Below are 21,288 nucleotides of genomic sequence, written 5' to 3' on the forward strand. Positions count from 1 at the left end.
TTCATCTGCCATTTCTTTGCTCATTTTCCTAATCTAAGTCCTTCTGTAGCCTCTCTACTTCCTCAAAACTACCTGCCCCTCCACCTATCTTCATATCACCTGCAAACTTCACAACAAAGCCATCAATTCCATCATCCAAATCATTGTCATGTTTGAAAGTCCACCCTTGAGATCCTATGTGATTATGTGAGTACCTTCTCCCCACCAAAACCCCTGATGCCCATTCAATGTGCTCCCTAAATCCATTTAAAAGATTCTTTATTCAGAAAGGTTGAAGTGCCATTTCTCACTATGTTGCAATCCAGCAGTGTGGCTCTGAGGTCTTCGGTGATGGTTGAAACTGAATTGCCCAACATTTGATGGCTATTATTTTACTTTCTGAAGATAATGTACTTTAGAACTGTAAACAATATATATTAGCATTACCTGTGCTAATTCCATACAGGAATCTTCCCACCACAATCATCTCAAATGACCTTGACGTCCTGCTAAATGCCATTATTAGTGCAGAACCAATTGCCACAACATTATTACACAGCAGGCATTTCTTCCTGAAACACAAATGAATGAGCTTATGTAAATATATACGAAATAATTACAAGATGTCCAAAGTAATAGCAAAAGGCAAATTATCTCCTTCACTTTAAAAGGCAGGATTATCCCAGGTGTATGCTCTATGCATTGAACCATTAAGGAGCAATTAAAACAGAGAGCAATGGACAAGTGTCACTCATAAACAGCTGATATCAGTCACCACTTCAATTATTCCATTTGGAGTAAATGCTACTTAATGCCTTCATCTTTGTTAAGCCTAAGAGATTAATTAAAATCATTCATTATCAGGCAAATTTACTTGAAAGCCAGATTCACCTGGTTAACCAGTGGCAGTAATTTTCTGCAAACCCACAGACCTCCAACAATATTATTGTTCACCTTTGGTTAACTTAGAGACGGATCGAGATAGCTGTTGTATCTACCATCAGTTTAGAATACCTCGCTCTGACACACCTCCTCCAGATATTCATGCCCATTGTGAAAATGACTGCTTGTCCCAGTCGATAGGGTGGTGAAGAGGGCTTATGGAATACTTGCTTTTATTAATCAAGGCACTGAATTCAAAAGTCAGGAGGGTATGGTGCAACTTTATGGAACCCTGGTTAGGCTCCATCTGGAGTATTGTATGGAGTTCTGGGTGCCCGGCTCTGGGAAGAATGATGGAGAGGGTGTTGAAGGAGTTTACTAAGATGCTGTCCGGTTTTAGAGGGCATATGTTATCACGAGAGGCTGGACAAACTTGGGTTGTTTTCTCTGGAGCGCCGGAAACTGAGGGGAGATCTGATAGAGGGTTTACAAGATTATGAGAGGCATAGATAGAGTGGACAGGGAGTATCTGTTCCCCAGAATTGAAGCGTCTATTACCAGAGGGCATGCATTGAAGGTGAGGGGGTAGGTTCAAGGGGATAAGTTTTTTTTCTCAGAGAGTCATGGACTCTTGGAAGGCGCTGCCTGGTCTGGTGGTAGAGGCAAATACATTAGAGGCTTTTAAGAGATGTTTGGATAGGTGGAGTGATATGGACATTGTGTAGGGAGGAGGGGTTAGTGCTTGGGTGTTTTTAATTTGTTTTTTTGCCAGTTTGGCACAACATTCTGGGCCAAGTGGCCTATTCCTGTGCTGTAATCTTCTATGTTCTGTATTCAGCCTGTCACTGTCTCACCAATTCCTCAGATGTTATGACAATCTAACTCTTATCTCTCTTCATCTCCAGCCCCTTGGTGTATCCTTCCTATCACCTCCAATCTCTATTTATCAAGCCACCCCACATACACTCCGTCAAACGGACTGTTCACACAGAGATTCGTCAGTGATTTCTGCCCTCCAAAAGTATAGACACTCAGTGGTTCCTCCTGGACCACAATAAGTGGCTATCGAGTGTCTGTTTGTGGCCTTCTGCTGCTGTGTCCCATCCACTCCAAGGCGTGATGTGTTGTGCATTCAGAGATGCTCTTCTGTACACCACTGTTGTAACAGGTGATAATGTTGGGCTACTGTCACCTTCCTGTCAGCTGGAACCTCTGACTTTCTCACACAACTTCTGCTCAGTGGGTGACTTGTTTATCACGCCGTTCTTTGTAAACACTAGAGACCGTTGCGCATGAAAGTCCGGGAAGGTCAACAGTTTCTGAGATACTCAAACCACCCTGTCTGGCGCCAACAATCTTTCCACAGTCTAGTCACTTAGATCACATTTCTTCACCACTCTGGTGCTTGGTCTGAACAACAACTGAACCTCTTGACCATGTCTGTATGCTTTTATGCATCGAGTTGCGGCCACATGATTGGCTGATTTGATATTTGCAGTGACGAGCAGGTGTACAGGTGTATCTAATAAAGTGGCCATTGAGTATGTATACTGTATATACACAAACACACACACACACACACACACACACACACACACACACACACACACACACACGTCTGTGTGTGTATGTGTTGTATAATCCTTATAAAATCTACTCCTCCAATTCAATCCAGTACATCAATTTCTTCAGTTCCAAACACTCAACGTCTCCATCCCAATCACAGATTGTAATCGGTCCCTCCAAGTTTCAATGTCTATCCTATCAGCGCTATTAATTTGACTTCATTTGCTCCCCTGAGTTATTGCCACTTAACTTTCTGTGTTTTATCCTCAAGTTCGCAAATACAGAGTGCACCCCTATTAAAAGTAATTATTTTCTGTTTAGAGTAGGTTGTAAAATGAGACAAATTCAGTGTGCATAGTTTCACAGCTAACTACATGTGGATCTTAGGGTCCATGTTCATAAATCCCTCAAAGTTTCCATGCAAGTTGATAGGGTGGTTAAGAGGGTGTATGGTGTGTTGTCCATCATTAGTTGGGGGGTTGAGTTCAAGTGCCGAAAGGTAATGTTTCAGCTCTATAAAACCCTGGTTAGACCACACTTTCTGATCACCTCATTACAGTATAGGATTGAGGTGGAAGCTTTAGAGAAGGTACGGAGGAGACTTACCAGGACGCTGCCTGGATTGAAGAGCATGCTCGATAAGGAAAGTCTGAGCTAGCTAGGGATTTTCTCTTTGGAGCGAAGGAGGATGAGAGATGACTCGATAGGGGTGTACAAGATGATAAGAGGCACAGACCGAGCGGACAGTTAGAGACTTTTCCCCAGGGTGCAAATGGCTGATACCTGGGTATATAATTGTAAAGTGATTGGCAGAAAGTATGGGGGGGGGGATGTCAGAGGTAAGTATTTTATACAGAGTGTGGTGGGTGCATGGAACACTCTCCCAAGGGTGGTGCTACAGACAGAGGCTTTAGAGGTATTTAAGAAACTCTTGGACAGGAACATGGATGATAGAAAAATGGAAGGCTGTGTGGGAGGGAGGGGTTAGATTGACGTTGGAGTGGGTTAAAAGGTCAGCGATACATTGTAGGCTGCACTGTACTATAATATTCTATGTTCTATGTTACATAGGCACTTTGCCGCTGTTCCCACCTTCCAAACTTCACAGTTAAAACTGCAGCAACTTGGCTTCCGACCAGCCCTCCAACCGGGTACACGGATACAATGAAAGACCAAAGGAGCATCAGTGAGTATTCCTGCAGAGGAGTTTCATACCGATGAATCCAAGTTTCATTGGTGAAGCTCTTAATAAACTGGAGGAATGGATTAACACAGAAAATCACACTCAGTGTCAGGCATCAGTACAATTACAGATACAATGATTATTGGTGAGAGTGTTACAAAGAGAAAGTGTAATAGTAGCAGAAGTGAAGTTTATGTCTCAGGTTAAAAACAGATGCTGCCTGACCTGCTGGGCATTTCCAACATTTCCAGTTCTTATTTCAGATTTCCAGCATCTGTAACATTTTATTTGCATTTACTAAATTAAATTCAGGATTGCTTCATGTGATTTCCGGTACACACGTGTAAAGGGGAATGAAATATTTGATACTCCGGAGCCGATGCAGCATATATAAAACACACTGATATAAAGAATGCAATAATAAAATTACACGATAAATATAATTACATAAGGTAGCTTACATACATCGATTGATTGTGTGTACACGGAGAGATGCTAGGTACAGGAATGTCTGTACATAAGATCATTCTGACAGCAAATGTCACTGAATTTCAATATCTTCTTGACAAAGATCTCTACCACCCAGCTTCTGTTATATCACACTGACTTCTGAGAATAATTTCGTAAGATTATATAAGACATAGGAGCAGAATTAAGCTATTTGGCCCATTGACTCTGCTCCACCATTCCATCATGGCTAATTTATTATCCTTTTCAACACTATTCTTCTATCTTAGAAACATAGAAACATAGAAAACTTACTGCACAATACAGGTCCTTCGGCCCACAAAGCTGTGCCAAACATGCCCTTACCTTAGAAATTACCTAGGGTTACCCATAGCCCTCTATTTTTCTAAGCTCCATGTACCTATCCAGGAGTCTCTTAAAAGACCCTATTGTATCTGCCTCCTCCACCGTTGCCGGCAGCCCATTCCACACACTCACCACTCTGCATAAAAAACTTACCCCTGACATCTCTTCTGTACCTACTTCCAAGCACTTTAAAACTGTGTCCTCTTGTGTTAGCCATTTCAGCCCTGGGAAAAAGCCTCTGACTATCCACACGATCAATGCCTCTCATCATCTTATACACCTCTATCAGGTCACCTCTCATCCTCCGTCGCTCCAAGGAGAAAAGGCCGAGTTCACTCAACCATCTTCTCCCCATAACCTTTGACACCCTTAATAACCAAGAACTTTTTAACCTCTGCTTTAAGTATACCCAATGACTTGGCCTCCACTGCTGTATGTGGCAATGAATTCCACAGATTCACCACCTCTGGCCAAACAACGGTTATGGTACAATCCTGAAATATGTGAACCACTTCCTGAATCTCAGGAGGCATGTACCAGTGAAGACAGACATTGAAATTCAATATGCCAGGTAAATCTTCATCTGATCGATGATGAAGACCTCAGACCTGGTACAAAGCTGATGAGTTACTGAGCAGCAGTGATCCCTACTCTGATGTAAGACTCAGAGATTTAATCTCCCTACACATTATGGGGCTGAGTAGTGGTTTTTAATTTGCTCTTTAGTGTTAAGTCATGGCAAAAGGTGTGTGTGTGAGAGAGAGAGAGAATGTTGCATGGCCTCTGGGAAATAAAATCCTGGTGGAACAAAACTGCTGCAGTTCAATGCCATGGGAACATTCATCCTGAGCTGTCCCTTCCACTGTTACCCGGCATTTCGTCTGGTGAAGGTGCCATAAAGCACAATGATGTGATGGGTCAGCTCAGCGTGAGGGCAAGACCATCCTTCCACAAGCACAGCAAACCGGTCACTCCTAGCAATCATGTATTGATCAGATGCATCTGCAGTAGGTAGATCAGAGGCGATAAGATCAGGAGTGATTATCTCTTTGTGTTGGTTTTCTCACTGTCTCTTTCTGGAAAGGACTAGCAGGTTAGCTCAGTCCCCAGAGCTACCTTGCCCTGGGCCCAGTACCTAAATGCCAGCGTCTTGACTTCGTTAAAAGGTTAACAAGGTTCAGTGTGTCACCACACACTCTCATCAAATTTCTACAGATGTACAGATCAATGTACCCTGACTGATTATATCCCAGCTTGGTACGGCAATTCCAATGTATAAGAAGTAGCAGAGAGTGGGAGACTGACGAATACACCATGGGCACATCCCTGCCCATCATCAGCAGGACCTACAGGGTCTCAGGAAGGTAGCATCCATCAAGGATCCCCTCCATCTGGCCCATACCATCTTCTTACAGCTATTATTGGGCAGGAGACACAGAAGCCTGAGGTTCCACACCATCAGCTTCAAGAACACCTACTTCCCTCCAATCATTTAAATCCTGAACTGACTTCCAAAACCCTAACCATGGCCTCAGTATAACATCAATATGCCCACCTGGATCACTTTGCACAACAACAGATTTCATTGTTTTATCACTTCTGATTGTGTTCTTTCTTGTAAACTCCGTGAGTAATTTATGTGTTTCTTATGAGTGTAGTGTAAATGATGCTATGTGTCTATGATATTGCTGTGAGTAAGTTTTTCATTTCACTCAGAGCTACATGACAATAAGCTTCTCTTTGATCTTGACTTTCACTGCCGAGACGCACTTGGTGATGCCCACCCATTCAGGACATTCTGTAGCCTTTTACACTTGGCTCAAGAAAGCAAAGTCCATCTTCAGTCATACTGACAATCAGTGTGGGCACTCCTTGTGGACCTGTGCTTAGCCCACTGCTCTTACGCTCTCTATACTCATGACTATGTGGCCAGGCCGCATGCCATCTCAAATGCCATTGACACCACTGTGATGGTGACAAGGATGGCACAGGAGCATGATAGGTCAGCTGCTTGAGGAGTGTTGCAATAGCAACTTTGTGCTCAACGTCAGCAAGCTCAAGGAACTGATTATGGCCTCCAGGAAGGGGAAATTGGGAGAACACCCATCCGTCCTCATCGAGGGGCCAACAGTGGAAAAGGTGAGCAGCTTCCGGTTCCTGGGTGGCAACATCTCAAAGAATCTATCCTGGGCCCAACATATTGATGAAAACATGTAGAAGGTACACTGGCAGCTATAGTTCATTAGGAGTTTGAGGAGGTTTGGTTTGTCAGCAAATTTCTACAGACGTACAGTGGAGAGCATCCAGACTGGTTGCATGACTGCCTAGTACGGAAGCTCCAGTGCACGGGATGGAAAGAGGCTGCAGACTGTTGTAGACTCAACTATTTCCATTTCAGGCCCAACTATACCCACCATTGAGGACACCTTCAAACAGTGGGGCCTCAAGAAGGCAGCATCCGTCATTATGGACCCGGGGTACCGCGAACCCAAGACCACCACACTATTCCCCTTTTGCATTATTAATTTATTTTTGTAACTTACTGCACTTTGTATATCTCGCACTGTACTGCAGCCACAAAACAACAGATGTCATGACATATGCCATTGACAATAAGTCTGATTCTGACTCTGTTTTTTAATGACATCACAGTAATTCAATAGCTTCTGCTGCTGATAGTATGTGAGGAAACAGCCCTGTGTTTTGGGTGGATTGAACACAACACCTCTGAGTCTCTGGATTGTAACCAGAAAGTTGCCTTCCTTAGTTGCCTACCATTAGTAGTGTAAGCAGCAGTGGGGTGTGTTGGTAAGAGTGCACGTAGGACGGACTGAGTCAGTAAATTACCTCTGATGGTGTATTTATGGCAGATATGTTGAATCCAAATTGGAAACTCCCTCCAATTCCTACCACGAAGATGAACAAGAAAAACTTGCTTCGCAGAAACTGTGAATTTAAAAAGTAGTTGTGATTATTGCTGAAAACTAAATAAGAAGATACAAGCTTAATTACACACTGAAACTAGTCACATTGAGCCATCAACGTTACAGTAAATCTTCCATCTTATTACTCTCCTCATACCCCTAACAGCGAGGTTGTGTTCTTGGGTTCATGGACCGTTCGGGAATCTGACAGCAGAGGGGAAGAAGCTGTTTATAATCATCCGTGGCCATAGCCTGCACACATTGGACTCCTGGACTGACCCCACTCGCCTCAGCACTGAACTGGTTCTGTGGCTCTGCACCCACTTTGCAGTTCATCTTCTGTGTGTTATTTGTTTACTTCTTTATTGTCTGCACAATTTGCTCTTTTTTTCACACATTGGGTCTTTGACTGTCTTTGATGTGTGGGGCTTTTAATGGTTTCTATGCAGTTTCTGTGTTTTGTGGCTGCCTGCAAGAAGACAAATCTCAAGATTGTATACAGTATACATACTTCGATGATAAATGTACTTTAAACTTTGAACTTAATTTGATTAATGTCCATGAATCTCTAATTTAAAAAAGATATAATGCCTCAGAATTATAAAGATTCATGATTTGCTGGGTGAAGACATTTCACTCATCTTTGTTCCCTTATCCTCAAAGTGTATCCTACATTCTGTAGTCTGGGAAACATCTTACCTGCATCAGATACTTGTCAGTCATTTTATGAATTTGTAAATTTTGAAGCAATCTCTCTTCCTTCTAAATTCTAGAGTACAGTCCCAATCTACTCATTCTCTCCTCATACAGACTCCTGTCCCTACAGCCAGTCCAATGAAAATTTGCCACACTCCCTCTATGGCAGGTCTGACGAAGGGTCTCGGCCTGAAAAGTCGACTGTGCTTCTTCCTATGGATGCTGCCTGGCCTGCTGTGTTCCACCAACATTTTGTGTGTGTTTCTCTGTGGCAGGTAATTCTTTCTGAAGTAAGAACAAAACTGTACTTGGTTTTACACAGGGCTCTTTACAAGTACAGACAAATACAAAGATAGTTCTTCATTCCTGTAATCAAATGCTTTCCCAATAAAGGCTAGCAAACTATTTGCCCTTCTAATCACATATGGACCTACATTTTGACTGTAGTGTCGAGTACAATCATGTCTAGGTCTCTTTGAATATCATAACTATTCAATCCCTTGCCATTTAACCACAGACAGCTTATCTACGTATATCCTCTTGAAATCTTTAATTGTGCTCTGCACTCACAATCCCACCTGGTTTATTGTCATTATTAAACCTGGAAATATGATCATTGGTCCAGATCATTGATCCAGACAGTGAATACTCTGATCCCTGTAGTAGCTCTCTCGTCATCGCTTTCCTCCAGTATAAAATACTGAGATCTAAAATAAATGACTTGAAGGAAAAAACAGAGTAGATTTAACTTCAAAAATATAGACAAGAGAAACAAAAATGCATTAAAAAATATACTTGACCATAGAGCAGGGAATTGTCACTTATGGGAAAGCTTTATCAAAGGATTGAATTGAGTGGGCTCTTTCTGTGTCATCTAATTCAAGAGTCATTGTATTATCTCACGGCATCTGCTGCACTTAAATAAGATTTTTCAAAACAACATCAATCCCAAGACTAAAACATGACAAGTCTGAAGCCTCGTGATAGGAAGGATGTAGAAGCTTTTGAGAGGGTGCAGAAACACGGAACCGTAGACAATAGGTGCAGGAGTAGGCCATTTGGCCCTTCGAGCCTGCACCGCCATTCAGTATGATCATGGCTGATCATCCAACTCAGAACCCTGTACCAGCCTTCTGTCCATACCCCCTGATCCCTTTAGCCACAAGGGCCATATCTAACTCCCTCTTAAATATAGCCAATGAACTGGCCTCAACTGTTTCCTGTGGCAGAGAATTCCACAGATTCACCACTCTCTGTGTGAAGAAGTTTTTCCTCATCTCGGTCCTAAAAGGCTTCCCCTTTATCCTTAAACTGCGACCCCTTGTTCTGGACTTCCCCAACATCGGGAACAATCTTCCTGCATCTAGCCTGTCCAATCCCTTTAGAATTTTATACGTTTCAATAAGATCCCCCCTCAATCTTCTAAATTCCAGAGAGTATAGAAACCATAGAAACCATAGAAAAACTACAGCACAGAAACAGGCCTTTTGGCCCTTCTTGGCTGTGCCGAACCATTTTCTGCCTAGTCCCACTGACCTGCACACGGACCATATCCCTCCATACACCTCCCATCCATCTATCTGTCCAATTTATTCTTAAATGTTAAAAAAGAACTCACATTTACCACCTCATCTGGCAGCTCATTCCATACTCCCACCATTCTCTGTGTGAAGAAGCCCCCCTTAATGTTCCCTTTAAACTTCCCCCCCCCCCACCCTTAACCCATGTCCTCTGGTTTTTTTCTCCCCTTGCCTCAGTGGAAAAAGCCTGCTTGCATTTACTCTATCTATACCCATCATAATTTTATATACCTCTATCAAATCTCCCCTCATTCTTCTACGCTCCAGGGAATAAAGTCCTAACCTATTCATAGCCTAGTCGATCCAGTTTTTCATCATATGAAAGTCCTGCCATCCCAGGAATCAATCTGGTGAACCTTCTTTGTACTCCCTCTATGACAAGAATGTCTTTCCTCAGATCAGGGGACCAAAACTGCACACAATACTCCAGGTGTGGTCTCACTAAGGCCTTGTACAACTGCAGTAGAACCTCCCTGCTCCTATACTCGAATCCTCTTGCTATGAATGCCAGCATACCATTCGCCTTTTTCACCGCCTGCTGTACCTGCATGCCCACTTTCAATGACTGGTGTATAATGACACCCAGGTCTCGTTGCACCTCCCCTTTTCCTAATCGGCCACCATTAAGATAATAATCTGTTTTCCTGTTCTTGCCACCAAAGTGGATAACCTCACATTTATCCACGTTAAATTGCATCTGCCATGAATTTGCCCACTCACCCAACCTATCCAAGTCACCCTGCATTCTCTTAGCATCCTCCTCACAGCTAACACTGCCGCCCAGAAGAGATTCCCCAGGATGCTGCCTGGATTAGAGAGGAGAGGATGCGCAAGCTAAGCGTTTCTCTTTGGAGCGAAGGAAAATAAGAGCTCACTTGATAGAGATATAGAAGAGTACAGGAAGCATAGATCAAGTCGATAGGCAGAGACTTTCTCACAGGGTCGAAATTCAAGGGGTTATAATTTTAAGATGATCAGAGGGAAGTGCAGGGCGATGTTCTTTACACTGAGAATGGTGGGTGTGTGGAACACCCAGCTAAGGGTGGTGGTGGACACAGATACATTAGGGACATTGAAGAAACCCTTAGATAGGTACATGGATGATAGAAAAATGGAGGCCTATGTAGGAGGGAAGGGTTAGATTGATCTAAGGGTAGGTTACAAGGTCAGCACAAGATCATAGGCCGAAGGGCCTGTACGGCACTGTAATGTTCTATGTTATACATTCTAAAGGTTACATTGTACACCAGCTTAATCACCTCTAGGGTCTCATCTAAAGCAGGATTCTCATCAGCAAGTCTTCTTCCAGAAAGGAACTCCCCAAATTCCTCAAAGGAATGAGTTAAGTGGTGGGTTTCTGTAGGGTGACTGAGGCTGGTTGAGCAGTAATTGAAGAGCAGGCCAGTGAGGATATGTCTCCAGGCTCAAAGGCAAGATGCTTGTGTTTAGGGATGGGTTGTCGCTAGGCCCAACAAAATAGTTGTAGGCTGATGTCTTTTCCTCCCCTGCTTCAAACACAGTGAACTCCAAAAAGGCTCCAGTTAAATTGAGGGGCACAAATAGGGGAAGTTCTGTTGGATAAAATGGGTTAGGCTATGATGTGTGTAAAAATGGGTACTCGGTTGTTAGCATGGTCTTGGTAGGCCAAAGGGCTGGTTTCCAGCTGCATCACTCTACCATTATTTAAATTTAAATTTCAAACAGTTTCAAAAACATCAGATCTGTGTTAACTTCCTCCAATCCATTTCTGTCAATAGTTTGCTACTTTTCATTTAAGAAGTAACTAATAAGTTCTTGAGAAGACTCCAGTCCAAGGGAATTACTAAAGCTGAGACTTCACTAGAGTGACGCCCGTGTTGATTAACGCATCTCCCTTCCAAGGTGAGTCTGTAACCTTTAACAGCTCCTCCTGTGAAACCAGGCACTTCTACCTCACCCATTCCATAGGCTGGTACAGAAGAAAGAAAGATGAAGGAATCCATTTGCATTGCACAGAACCTCTGAGCAGAATGGAAAGCAGACAAGCAAACTCATCAAAATCAAGTTTATTAACACTGATTTATTTTGTAAAATTGTTGTTTTTCAGCAGCAGTATAGTTCACGACATAAATCTACTGTAAGTTAGAATAAGAAATATATATATATGCCAAATGAGAGCAGAAATAGTGAGATAATGTTCATGGGTTCCTGGATCATTCAGAAATCTGATGGTGGAGGGAAGAAGAAGCTGTTCCTCTAATGTTGTGTGTTTGCCTTTAGGCTCCTGTACTTCCTCCCTGATGGTAGCAATGAGAAGAGGGCATGTCCTGGGTGTTGGAGTTCTTTAATGATGGATGACGCCTTTTTGAGGCATTGGCTTTAAAGCTGACCTTGGTGGTGGGGAGCCTGGTGCCAGTGATGGAACTGGCTGAGCTTTTTCTGGTCCAGTGCAGCGGGCCCTGCTTACCTCATAGTACTACTCAACCATTCGGAGCAGCTGCGAAAGTTAAAGAGTTACTCAGTTACTTTCCATTTACTGTACTCCTGTGAGTTTGCTCTGCTGGACTTTGGAGGCAAGTTGAAAAGGTTCCTTGTTGAAAAATTTCCTTGGACTCTGAGCGAGGAGAGTCTTTTTCTCATTTACAAGCCCGTTCACTTACGAGCTATATTACAGGCGCCAGAGGCAATACTAGGCCTGGGGGTTCTGAAGGAAGAGAGAAGAACTCGTTCCTATGCAATATAACCTCTGAGGGTGTTCAGTAAATAGGTTGTTTCTACTACTCCAGAGATCTCCAGTCTTCCACACAGCAGCACACCCAAGGTGGAGGACTTCTAGGGCAGTGTGACCTGCTGTGGGCTGAGCTCTCATCCTGAGCTCCTGCTCTGATCATCCCTGTCAAGAGCACAGATCTACACAATGTATTCAGCACCTTGTAACATTTCGTGCTGAGTCTGTGATGCCCATTAACTTGATGGACGGACCACTGGGTTACTGCACCATTTTCTCAAGGACTCTATTCCACTTCCCGAGAGGCAAAAGTCCTGACCTTCTAGCTAGCAGCTCACTGCAGCATGGAGGTCATCAATTCTGTCTGCTCAAGGTTGTGTAACTGGTGATCCTTTCAAAAGAGCTTGGGTCTGTATTCCTGAATTTAGAAGAATGAGGGGAACTTTATCAAACATATCACATCCTAAACACGAGGAAATCTGCAGATGCTGGAAATTCAAGCAACACACACAAAAAGTGCTGGTGAACGCAGCAGGCCAGGCAGCATCTATAGGAAGAGGTACAGTCGACGTTTTGGGCTGAGACCCTTCGTCCTGACATCCTATATGGGTTTGACAAGGTGGATGTTGAGATGTTTTCTCCAGTAGTAAAGTCAGGAACAGAACTACCAAATAAATGACTGGTGGTTTAAAACTGAGGTGAGCAGACATCTTTTCTCACAGAGGGCTGGGACTCTCTGGAGTTTTCTTCCCTGGAAGGAGGTGGAGTCAGATCTTTATACTTAAGGTGACAATAGGCACGTTTTTGAAAGCTTGAGGAATTGAGGGCTGTGGTGGACCGATACAGACAATGAGTTACGTATGGCATCACTCAGCCGTGATCATAGTGAAGGGAGGGCAGGCTTGAGGAGCCAAGGGACCTACCCTCGAACGTCCCACTGCCCCGTCAGCACTGCGGGGAGCTTTCTCATGGTCGATGTCTTCGGGGAGCTCCGTTACTCTCAGGCAAGCTGCAGTGGTCCTGACATGCCAGCCACCCCATCACCATAACAGCTGATTCTGGACATCAAAAGGCATTTCCCCTTCACTGTGGGACCACAAGAAACATCCTGGAGAATGGTATCAGGAGCTCCTGTGTGTGATGTTCTGGTGTCTGCACTGCCCTGGTGTTCTGCGACTCTCCAGAGGGATCTGGATGTTGTGTAGTTGGTTGTGGGCTCTATTACAAATGTAGCAGGAGATCAGATTACCAAAACAAATTTATCGTCAAGCCACGTAAATGTTACTATATACTACCCGAAGATTAATTTTCTTGCAGGCGTTCACAGTAGAACAGAGAAATACAATGGAATCAATGAAAAAGTGCACATAAAGACTGACAATCAATGAGCGAACGAAGACAAACTGTACAAATTAAAAAAGAAGCAAATAAATGATACTGAGAACACGAGCCGTGGAGGCCTTCAAAGTGAGTCCATAGGTTGTGCAACCAGTTCAGAGATGAGTTGAGTGAAGTTATCCACATTGGTTCAGGAGCCTGGTGGGTGTAGCGTAGTAACTATTGCTGAAGCTGGTGGTGTGGGTCATAAGGCTCCTGGAGATGGAAGACAAACAGGCAGAGGAGGTGACAGACAAGAAGGTTTGGAGGGATCCTGTCCTGGCAGTGTTGTTAGGACTTGTTGTAACCTGGAGATTCTCTGGAGGAGCCTGCTTCTCCTGCTTCAGGGCCTGGTATATAGTAAGACTAGGGACACGGATGGTTCTTCATGACATCTCCAGGCTGATGTTCTGCGGCCATGCTTACGCTGCCCAGAGCATAGTCCATGACTCAAAGAACTTCACTCCAACCCCATGACCATTGTCCACAGTAATTCCTGTAAGTGTGCAGGAAGCTGACGCACATTCTGAAAAAGGAGCATTAGAGGCCTCTCCCTCTTCCAAGGCCCATTCCACCTTTCCCTCTTCACTAAACAGGTTCAGGTGTTCTGAGGTCCTTGCCACAGGGACATAATGGACTTTGGCTGCATTCCTGTGTGCATCTTGGAGACTTCATTGAGGAGAAATGTATGATGTATAGTGCAGCCTGCTTTTCCGATTTTCAGATTCAGATTTATTTATCATATGTGCATGGAAACATAGAGTGGAAAGTATCATTTACAATAACAGCTAACACAGCTAGGGACATGCTGGAGGCAGCCCGCAAGGGTTGCCACACATTCTGGTGCCAACATAACATGCTCACAATGCCTGGTAGAACAATACAGAACACAGCAAGCAAAGCAAAAAGCAAGCCCTGTTCCTCCCTTCTACCCTCCTTCCTACTTACCCACACACACACAGACCATTCTCCAACTGCAGGGCAGACCTTCTGGTCTCCGTCTCTGGCCATTGGGCTTCAACTTCTGGATTTCTGATTGACCTTCGGGCTTCAAATTATGTACTTCTGATCACCTTCAGGTTTCGATCTTCAATATCATCAAGTGACAATTCTTGCTCAGCCTCATATGCCCACTGAGCCATGTTTTTGGACACTGCCCTCAGAGAGCATCAGACACTCTCGCAGAACAACAATTTGGATAAAGACCCTTCAAAATAAAATTCAACATTGTAAACCAACATCAATTCTTAACAGCATCAGTAATCACCCAGGAGAGGCCAGAAGATGCAAGAAATCCCCTCACATCCATCTGCACTGAACACAGCACACGAGAGCTGAATCATTGCAGTATTTCCTTTGATGTCTTCCTACAACATCTTAGTGCTTGCTGATGAGGGGGTACCTGGGTTGAGATTCTCCAAACAGTCTGTAACAGACTCTGCCTACACTCACAGAGCAGATAACCCTAGCTCATCTTGAGACATTGTGAAAGGGGCTTCAGCATTACTCTGGGTAGAAGCCAAATGACAGGCAGCTTGAAACTAAACTGTGCGGCCAACGGATTCTTTTGTGATCCTTTGATGATTATCCTGAAAGGGCGACGTCTCAACAAGGCAGCATCCATCATTAAGAACTCTCACTACCCAGGACATGCCGTCTTCTCATTGCTGCCATTAGGGAAGACGTATAGCTCAAGTGATGCTATGTCTTAGTTTGGAGAAAACTAGAAGTCGAACCTTTGAACCTATGTTTGATGTTGAGAAAAGATGGGGTTCATTTGCTCGTTATTATCATTTGAGTTAATTGATAGATTTCCTCTACGATCTAATTGTAAATTTTTGGTACTTTTTTCTTCTTGCTGGCAGTTGATGTTTATCTTTAGAAGCTTTTTGTATGACGCGTGGCTCTGGGGTTGAACACCTAATGGTTTTCTTTTCCCTCACTTTTCTTTGGTTTATTAGGGTTTATTTTTCTTTTTTTTTGTCACCAAAATTTTTTTCAAACCTTAAAACAATGTTTTTTTTTCTCTTGAGACACTGTAAGTGTTGCCTACTTCAATGTACTCTTGTTAATTTTGGATAATAATAATAATAAAAAGATTTGAAAAGAAAGAAAGTTGTACAAGACCCTAAAAACACACACGGAACATTTTTGGAACAGCTTTTCCCCTCTGAGCAACATACATCAAAGTTGCTGGTGAACGCAGCAGGCCGAGCAGCATCTATAGGAAGAGGTGCAGTCGACGTTTCAGGCCGAGACCCTTCGTCAGGACTGATATCAGATTTCTGAACAGTCTATGAACCCATGGACACTATCACACTCATTTTTGCTCTGTTTGCAATATTTATTTAACTTGATTTTTACAGCATCCTTTCTAAACTCTAGCGATGAGTGCATGGAAATCCCAGGAGATCAGCAGTTTCAGAGATACTCAAACCATTGTATGGTGAAAGTCACTTAGATCACATTTCTTCCCCATTCTGACGTTTGGTCTGAACAACAACTGAGCCTCTTGACCTCTTTTATGCATTGAGTTGCTGCCACATGTTTGGCCGATTAGATATTGGCATCGACAAGCAGGAGTACAGGTGTACCTAATAAAGTGGCCACTGAGTGTGCGTATATAGCTCATTGTAATTTAGAGTATATTTTATATATATCATTGTGCTGTGGCCATAAAACAACTGATTTCACAACATGTCAGTGATACTAAACCTGGTTCAGCTTTGTTTATCAAACATGTTCCTGTGGATCGATCTAAGATTTGGTCAATGTGGAAAGTGCCTGCTCCACCCCTCCTCTCCAGCTTAGATCTGAGCTCAGCACAGCTCAGTGGGCAGGGGAAGACAACTTGGTGGAAGTTCTGCCAAGAAATTCCACTGGCTTTAAGGATTTGCAGTGTGATCTGAGCTTCGACCTAAAACTGCAGACTCAGATGGGTCTTATCATTGTTAAGGTTTTAGGGAATATGAAACATCCAATGTCTAATCTTTATCTGGAGTGCACAAGTCAGCCCACCAGCTGGTGCAGGAGCACAAGCAGTCTGCCATCCTGATGAGGTCATATCACCTAAATAAAATGAAAGTAAACCCCTCCTGCATTTTAGCCCATCACAAGTACATACAGTATACTCGGCATTTACTGTAACCTACTAACACGCACAAAATGTTGGAGGAATACAACATGTCAGGTAGCATCTATGAAAATGATAAATAATTGATGCTTCAGGCTGAGACATTACATCAGGACAGACGACGGATCTTAGCCTGAAACATAGACTGTTTATTCCCAATCATATTTGCTGTCTGACCTGCTGAGTTCCTCTAGCATTTTGTGCATGCTGCTGAAGATTTCCACCATCTGAATCTCTTGCATCTATGATTTTCTGCAGTTTATTAGCCTGTTCCAAACTCTTGCTGAAGTGTGTTACTGTAGGGTGATGTAATACCATGTGTGTTGTTCAGAATAGAATCTTCTACATCGTTCACAAGCACTGTCATTGACTTGTTGAGTTCACTTTACCATACAGTGTCTGATGCAGTGGAAGTAAAGGACTGCAGATTTTGTGAAGCACAAAAAAAATGACTCACGTATTTTTTTCACAAAATCCTACAATACCAGGAAAAGCATACGTTTACTCTAAGCCAGTGTAAATATTCAAACACTGACTAGCTGGCCCTGGTGAATGTATATAACTTAACTGTCCACTAGGTTCAATTTGAATCCAACCTATTGCAGGTGGAAAATTGGCCACTAAAGGTATCAGGACAGGAGCCAATCAATCCCACGGAATATCCCTCAAGATCCAGAGTGGAGCTCCACATAAAAGGGTCCGATGAAATGGGATAGGATCTTCAATGCTCTTAGGCTGATTAATAATCTGCGGCCCTTACAGAGTGGTGTGATTATCATCCACATGGGCGTTCAGTCCTTTATGACATTGTTCTTTCCGTCAAACCTGTTAGATATGCTCTCTGAATGACAAGCCCTGGTGGGACTGTCTGTTGGGATATTTATCTCTGCAGATCATGGGAAGCTCCAGAGAATCCAGAAATACACTCCCAGATTGTTGTGTGGGCATTGAACACACTTACTTCAGAACAAAGTCGAGTCTCATAAAGACATCCTTTATGAAGCAGCCCATCCACAATCTCATTAGTTGTTGTACTGTTATTCATAGTGATGAAGTGTTTTGAGAAGCTGGTGATGAAACATAACTCCTGCCTGAGAAGTGACTTGGATCTGCTCCAATTTGCCTTCCACAGGTCCACAGCAGATGCCATCTCACTGGCTCTTCACTCAACCCTGGAACATCTGAACTGCAAAGAAGCATGCATCAAGACATTCTTTATTGACTACAGCTCGGCTCCACCTTCTCAAAACTAATCCATAAGCTGCAAGACCTTGGCCTCAGTGTCCCTTTGTGCAATTGGGTCCAGGATTTCCTCATGCAGACTCCAGTCAATTGGGATTGGCAACAACATCTCCACAATCTCCATCAGCACAGGAGCACCACAAGGCTGTTTGTTTATCCCTCTGCTCTACCTGCTTTACACTCATGACTGTGAGGCTAAGCACAGCTCTAATGCCAGATACATGTTTGCTGTTGTAGGCTGAATCAAAGATGGTGATGACTCAGCAGAAAGGAGGAAATTGAAAATCTGGCAGAGTGGCGTCACAACAACAACCTCTCACTCAATGTCAGTAAGACCAAGCAGCTGCTTATTGACTTCAGGAGGAGGAAAGCAGAAGTCCATGAGCCAGTGCTCATTGGAGGATCAGAGACGTACAGCAGCTTCAAATTCCTCTGAGTTTTCATTTCGGAGGATCTGTCCTGAGCCCAGCACAAAAGAGCAATCACAAAGAAAGCACAGTGGCATCTTTACTTCCTTAGGAATTTACGAAGATTCAATATGATGAATAAACTCTTCTCAGGCTTCCAGACAGCTGCAAGTATCGATTTTAGCCAACGTTTCAATGATAAACTCTGTTATCTTCATCAGGGATGATACCTGGGCATGTTTAGACCGCTGGTATATATACTCCCGTCATCCATCCCTCCTGATTGGTTAGTGCTTATCCAATCAGGTTTCTGCTCTCCCACCTTGTTTACAATTTAATTCCAGTTCTTACTTAGAGCGAGGCCTTTGCCTTTGTTAAAATTCTTTTAGTCTAGTTTTGTTTCAATGGTTTCCTTCACCAGGCAGTCCCAAAAGCCACTGGTGCGGCACAGAAGCTTTGTGCCGTCACAATCAATCCTATGGCCATTGTGAATGCAATGTTCAGCTACTGCCGATTTCTCCAAGGAAAAAAGGCCAAGTTCATTCAACCTATAAGACATGCTCCCCAATCCAGGCAACATCCTTGTAAATCTCCTCTGCACCATTTCTATGGTTTCCTGTGGAGTTTCTCTCCAATCTTTGATTGATTGTATCTTCCTAACTTTCATTCCTTGCTCCCACTCTTTAGTTTGAAATCCACTCTGCTTTCGGAGTTGTGTGGCTCACCATAGCACTGGTTTCTGTGTGGTCTGAATGCAAGGTTTCCTTATAGTACAGCTTCCTAGTCCTTTCCCCTTCGCTGGTTCCAACACCTCATCAGTTTTCACCACGCTTCAACTCTTTGACTTTTTTTTTACTCTATGCTAGTTTGCCGGTTGCTGGATTAATTTGCATTTAGATAACCAGCGTCGCTTGTTCTGCAGTTTACTCCATTGTTAAGCAAACAAGTTTTAGGGTTGTAACTGAAAGTTTATATCCTCTAGTTATTCTTGGGCTGGATATGCTGGGACTTTCATCCCTGGAGCATAGGAGGCTTTGGGATGACCTCATGGAAGTTTATAAAATTATGAGCGGTGTAAGATGGATGGTGACAGTCATTTTCCTGAGGGAAAAGAGTCTAAAACTAGAGGGTGCAGATTTAAGTTGAGAGGGGAAAGATTTAAAGGGTGTCTGAGGGACACTATTTTCATACAGAGGTTTGAGGACATATTGAATGAGTTGTCAGGGAATATGGTAGAGGTGAGTACAATTACAATATTTATTAGATGGGCACACGGAGAGGAAAGGTTTAGAGGATAAGGACCAAATAGGACCAGCTCAGGTAGGCATCTTGAGCAGCATGGATGAGTTGGGCTGAAGAACTTGTTTCCATGTTCTCTGACTGACAAATTTCTGGAATTCCCATGGCTGGAAACAGAGAAGTCAATAGTTTACTATTGTGAAGAAAATAACATTAAGTCATAAGTCTCCATGGAGATGGTGTAACCTACTTCACATTGTATATGGCCTTCAAATATACATCCACTAGTTAAGACAACAAAAAACACAACATTTACCTGAAGATATTTTCTACCAGGTTTGTCAATCAAAACAAATTTTTAGCATGATATTAAATAAACATTGATGCATATTGAGAAACCGAGAAGAACAGCTTTCTCATGACTTCCACTTGATCATTTCTACAGTGATCCAATGATCTCTGAGATAAGAAATTTCTCACTTCAATTACCTTTTCAGTTTTAGGCAAACAGTAAATAAATGCAAAATTGCAACAATTACTTCTCATTAGCTCATCTCTTTACTCCTAGTTAGCCACTCTCTTCAAATCTGTAATGGTATCAAACCTGCTGAAAGAGATCTCCGGGAAGGAAAAGTGCTGTTCAGATCGCCGCATGTTTGACTTGGTTTTGTTAATCTTAACATCGTCCAATGGCTGTGAGCTAAATAAGAGTTAAGATTCCCCTTGACCTGCGCCTGCGGCACATTAAATACAACCGGACTGTAGAGTCACATAGTAATCAAGTCGTACCAGCTTCTTCAGCATGCTGCAGTCCGATTTCCACGCTCAGTCACCTGGTGCCGTGTGCAACAGCAACGCTTCCTGCTCGGCTTTTAATATGTAAGCTGCTGTCAGTAACTTAAGAGCTCAATTGAGAAATTTGCCCCAGATGTAATACGTTACCTATGCAAAGGAATAACAGGCAATACGTTATATGCTCTGCTGCCTTCTTTAAAGAAGGCCCTTTATCTTTGAAGGTATGTGCTTGAATTGAAGAGGGTTCATGAGAATGATCCCAGTAATGAAAGGGTTAATGTATGAGGTCCATTTGATGACTCTGGGCCTATACCCGCTGGAGTTTAGAAGAATGAAGGGGGATCTCATTGAAACCTACTGAATATTGAAAGACCTAGACAGGGTGGTCTAGATAGATAGGCTCTTCCTTAGTAAAGGCATCAAAGGTTGGGGGTAGAAGGCAGGAGGGTGTGGTTGAAAGGGAAAAAATCAACCATGATAGAGCAGACTTGAATGGCCAAATGGCCTAATTCTGCTCCTACATTTCATGTCTTACCTCCTAAAGACTGACTCACTCTTTCCCTTGGGTGGGTGGAGGCTGAAATTAGTCGGGAAAGTTAAATTGGTTGGATGGGGGAATCTCATTGCTATCATCAGGGAGAAGGTGCAAGAGTCTGAAGACACACACTCAGTGTTTTAGGAACAGTTTCTTCTCCTCCACCATCGGCCTTCTGAAGGGTCCGTGAACCAATGAACACTACCTCACAACACACATAACAATTGCTG

General features: G+C 43.2%; 1 protein-coding gene across 5 annotated transcripts in view; it reads right to left on the bottom strand.

Annotated features, from left to right (window-relative positions):
• LOC134338510 (solute carrier family 2, facilitated glucose transporter member 11-like) overlaps positions 1-20,616 on the bottom strand; it is a 44,355-nt gene extending 23,739 nt beyond the window's left edge. Inside the window, exons 1-5 of one of the 5 annotated variants that reach the window (XM_063034376.1) lie at positions 20,518-20,604; positions 14,656-14,914; positions 7,271-7,369; positions 3,520-3,680; positions 427-551 (exon numbers count right to left, since the gene is read on the bottom strand). In XM_063034376.1, coding sequence (XP_062890446.1) covers positions 427-551; positions 3,520-3,680; positions 7,271-7,369; positions 14,656-14,718 — 448 coding nt within the window. In that variant the 5' untranslated portion in view covers positions 14,719-14,914; positions 20,518-20,604. The other 4 variants (XM_063034377.1, XM_063034378.1, XM_063034379.1 and 1 more) reach the window with 4 other exon arrangements.
• Positions 20,617-21,288: the final 672 nt, after the last annotated feature.

Source organism: Mobula hypostoma, chromosome 27 (genome assembly GCF_963921235.1).
Source record: "Mobula hypostoma chromosome 27, sMobHyp1.1, whole genome shotgun sequence".
NCBI lineage: Eukaryota > Metazoa > Chordata > Chondrichthyes > Myliobatiformes > Myliobatidae > Mobula > Mobula hypostoma.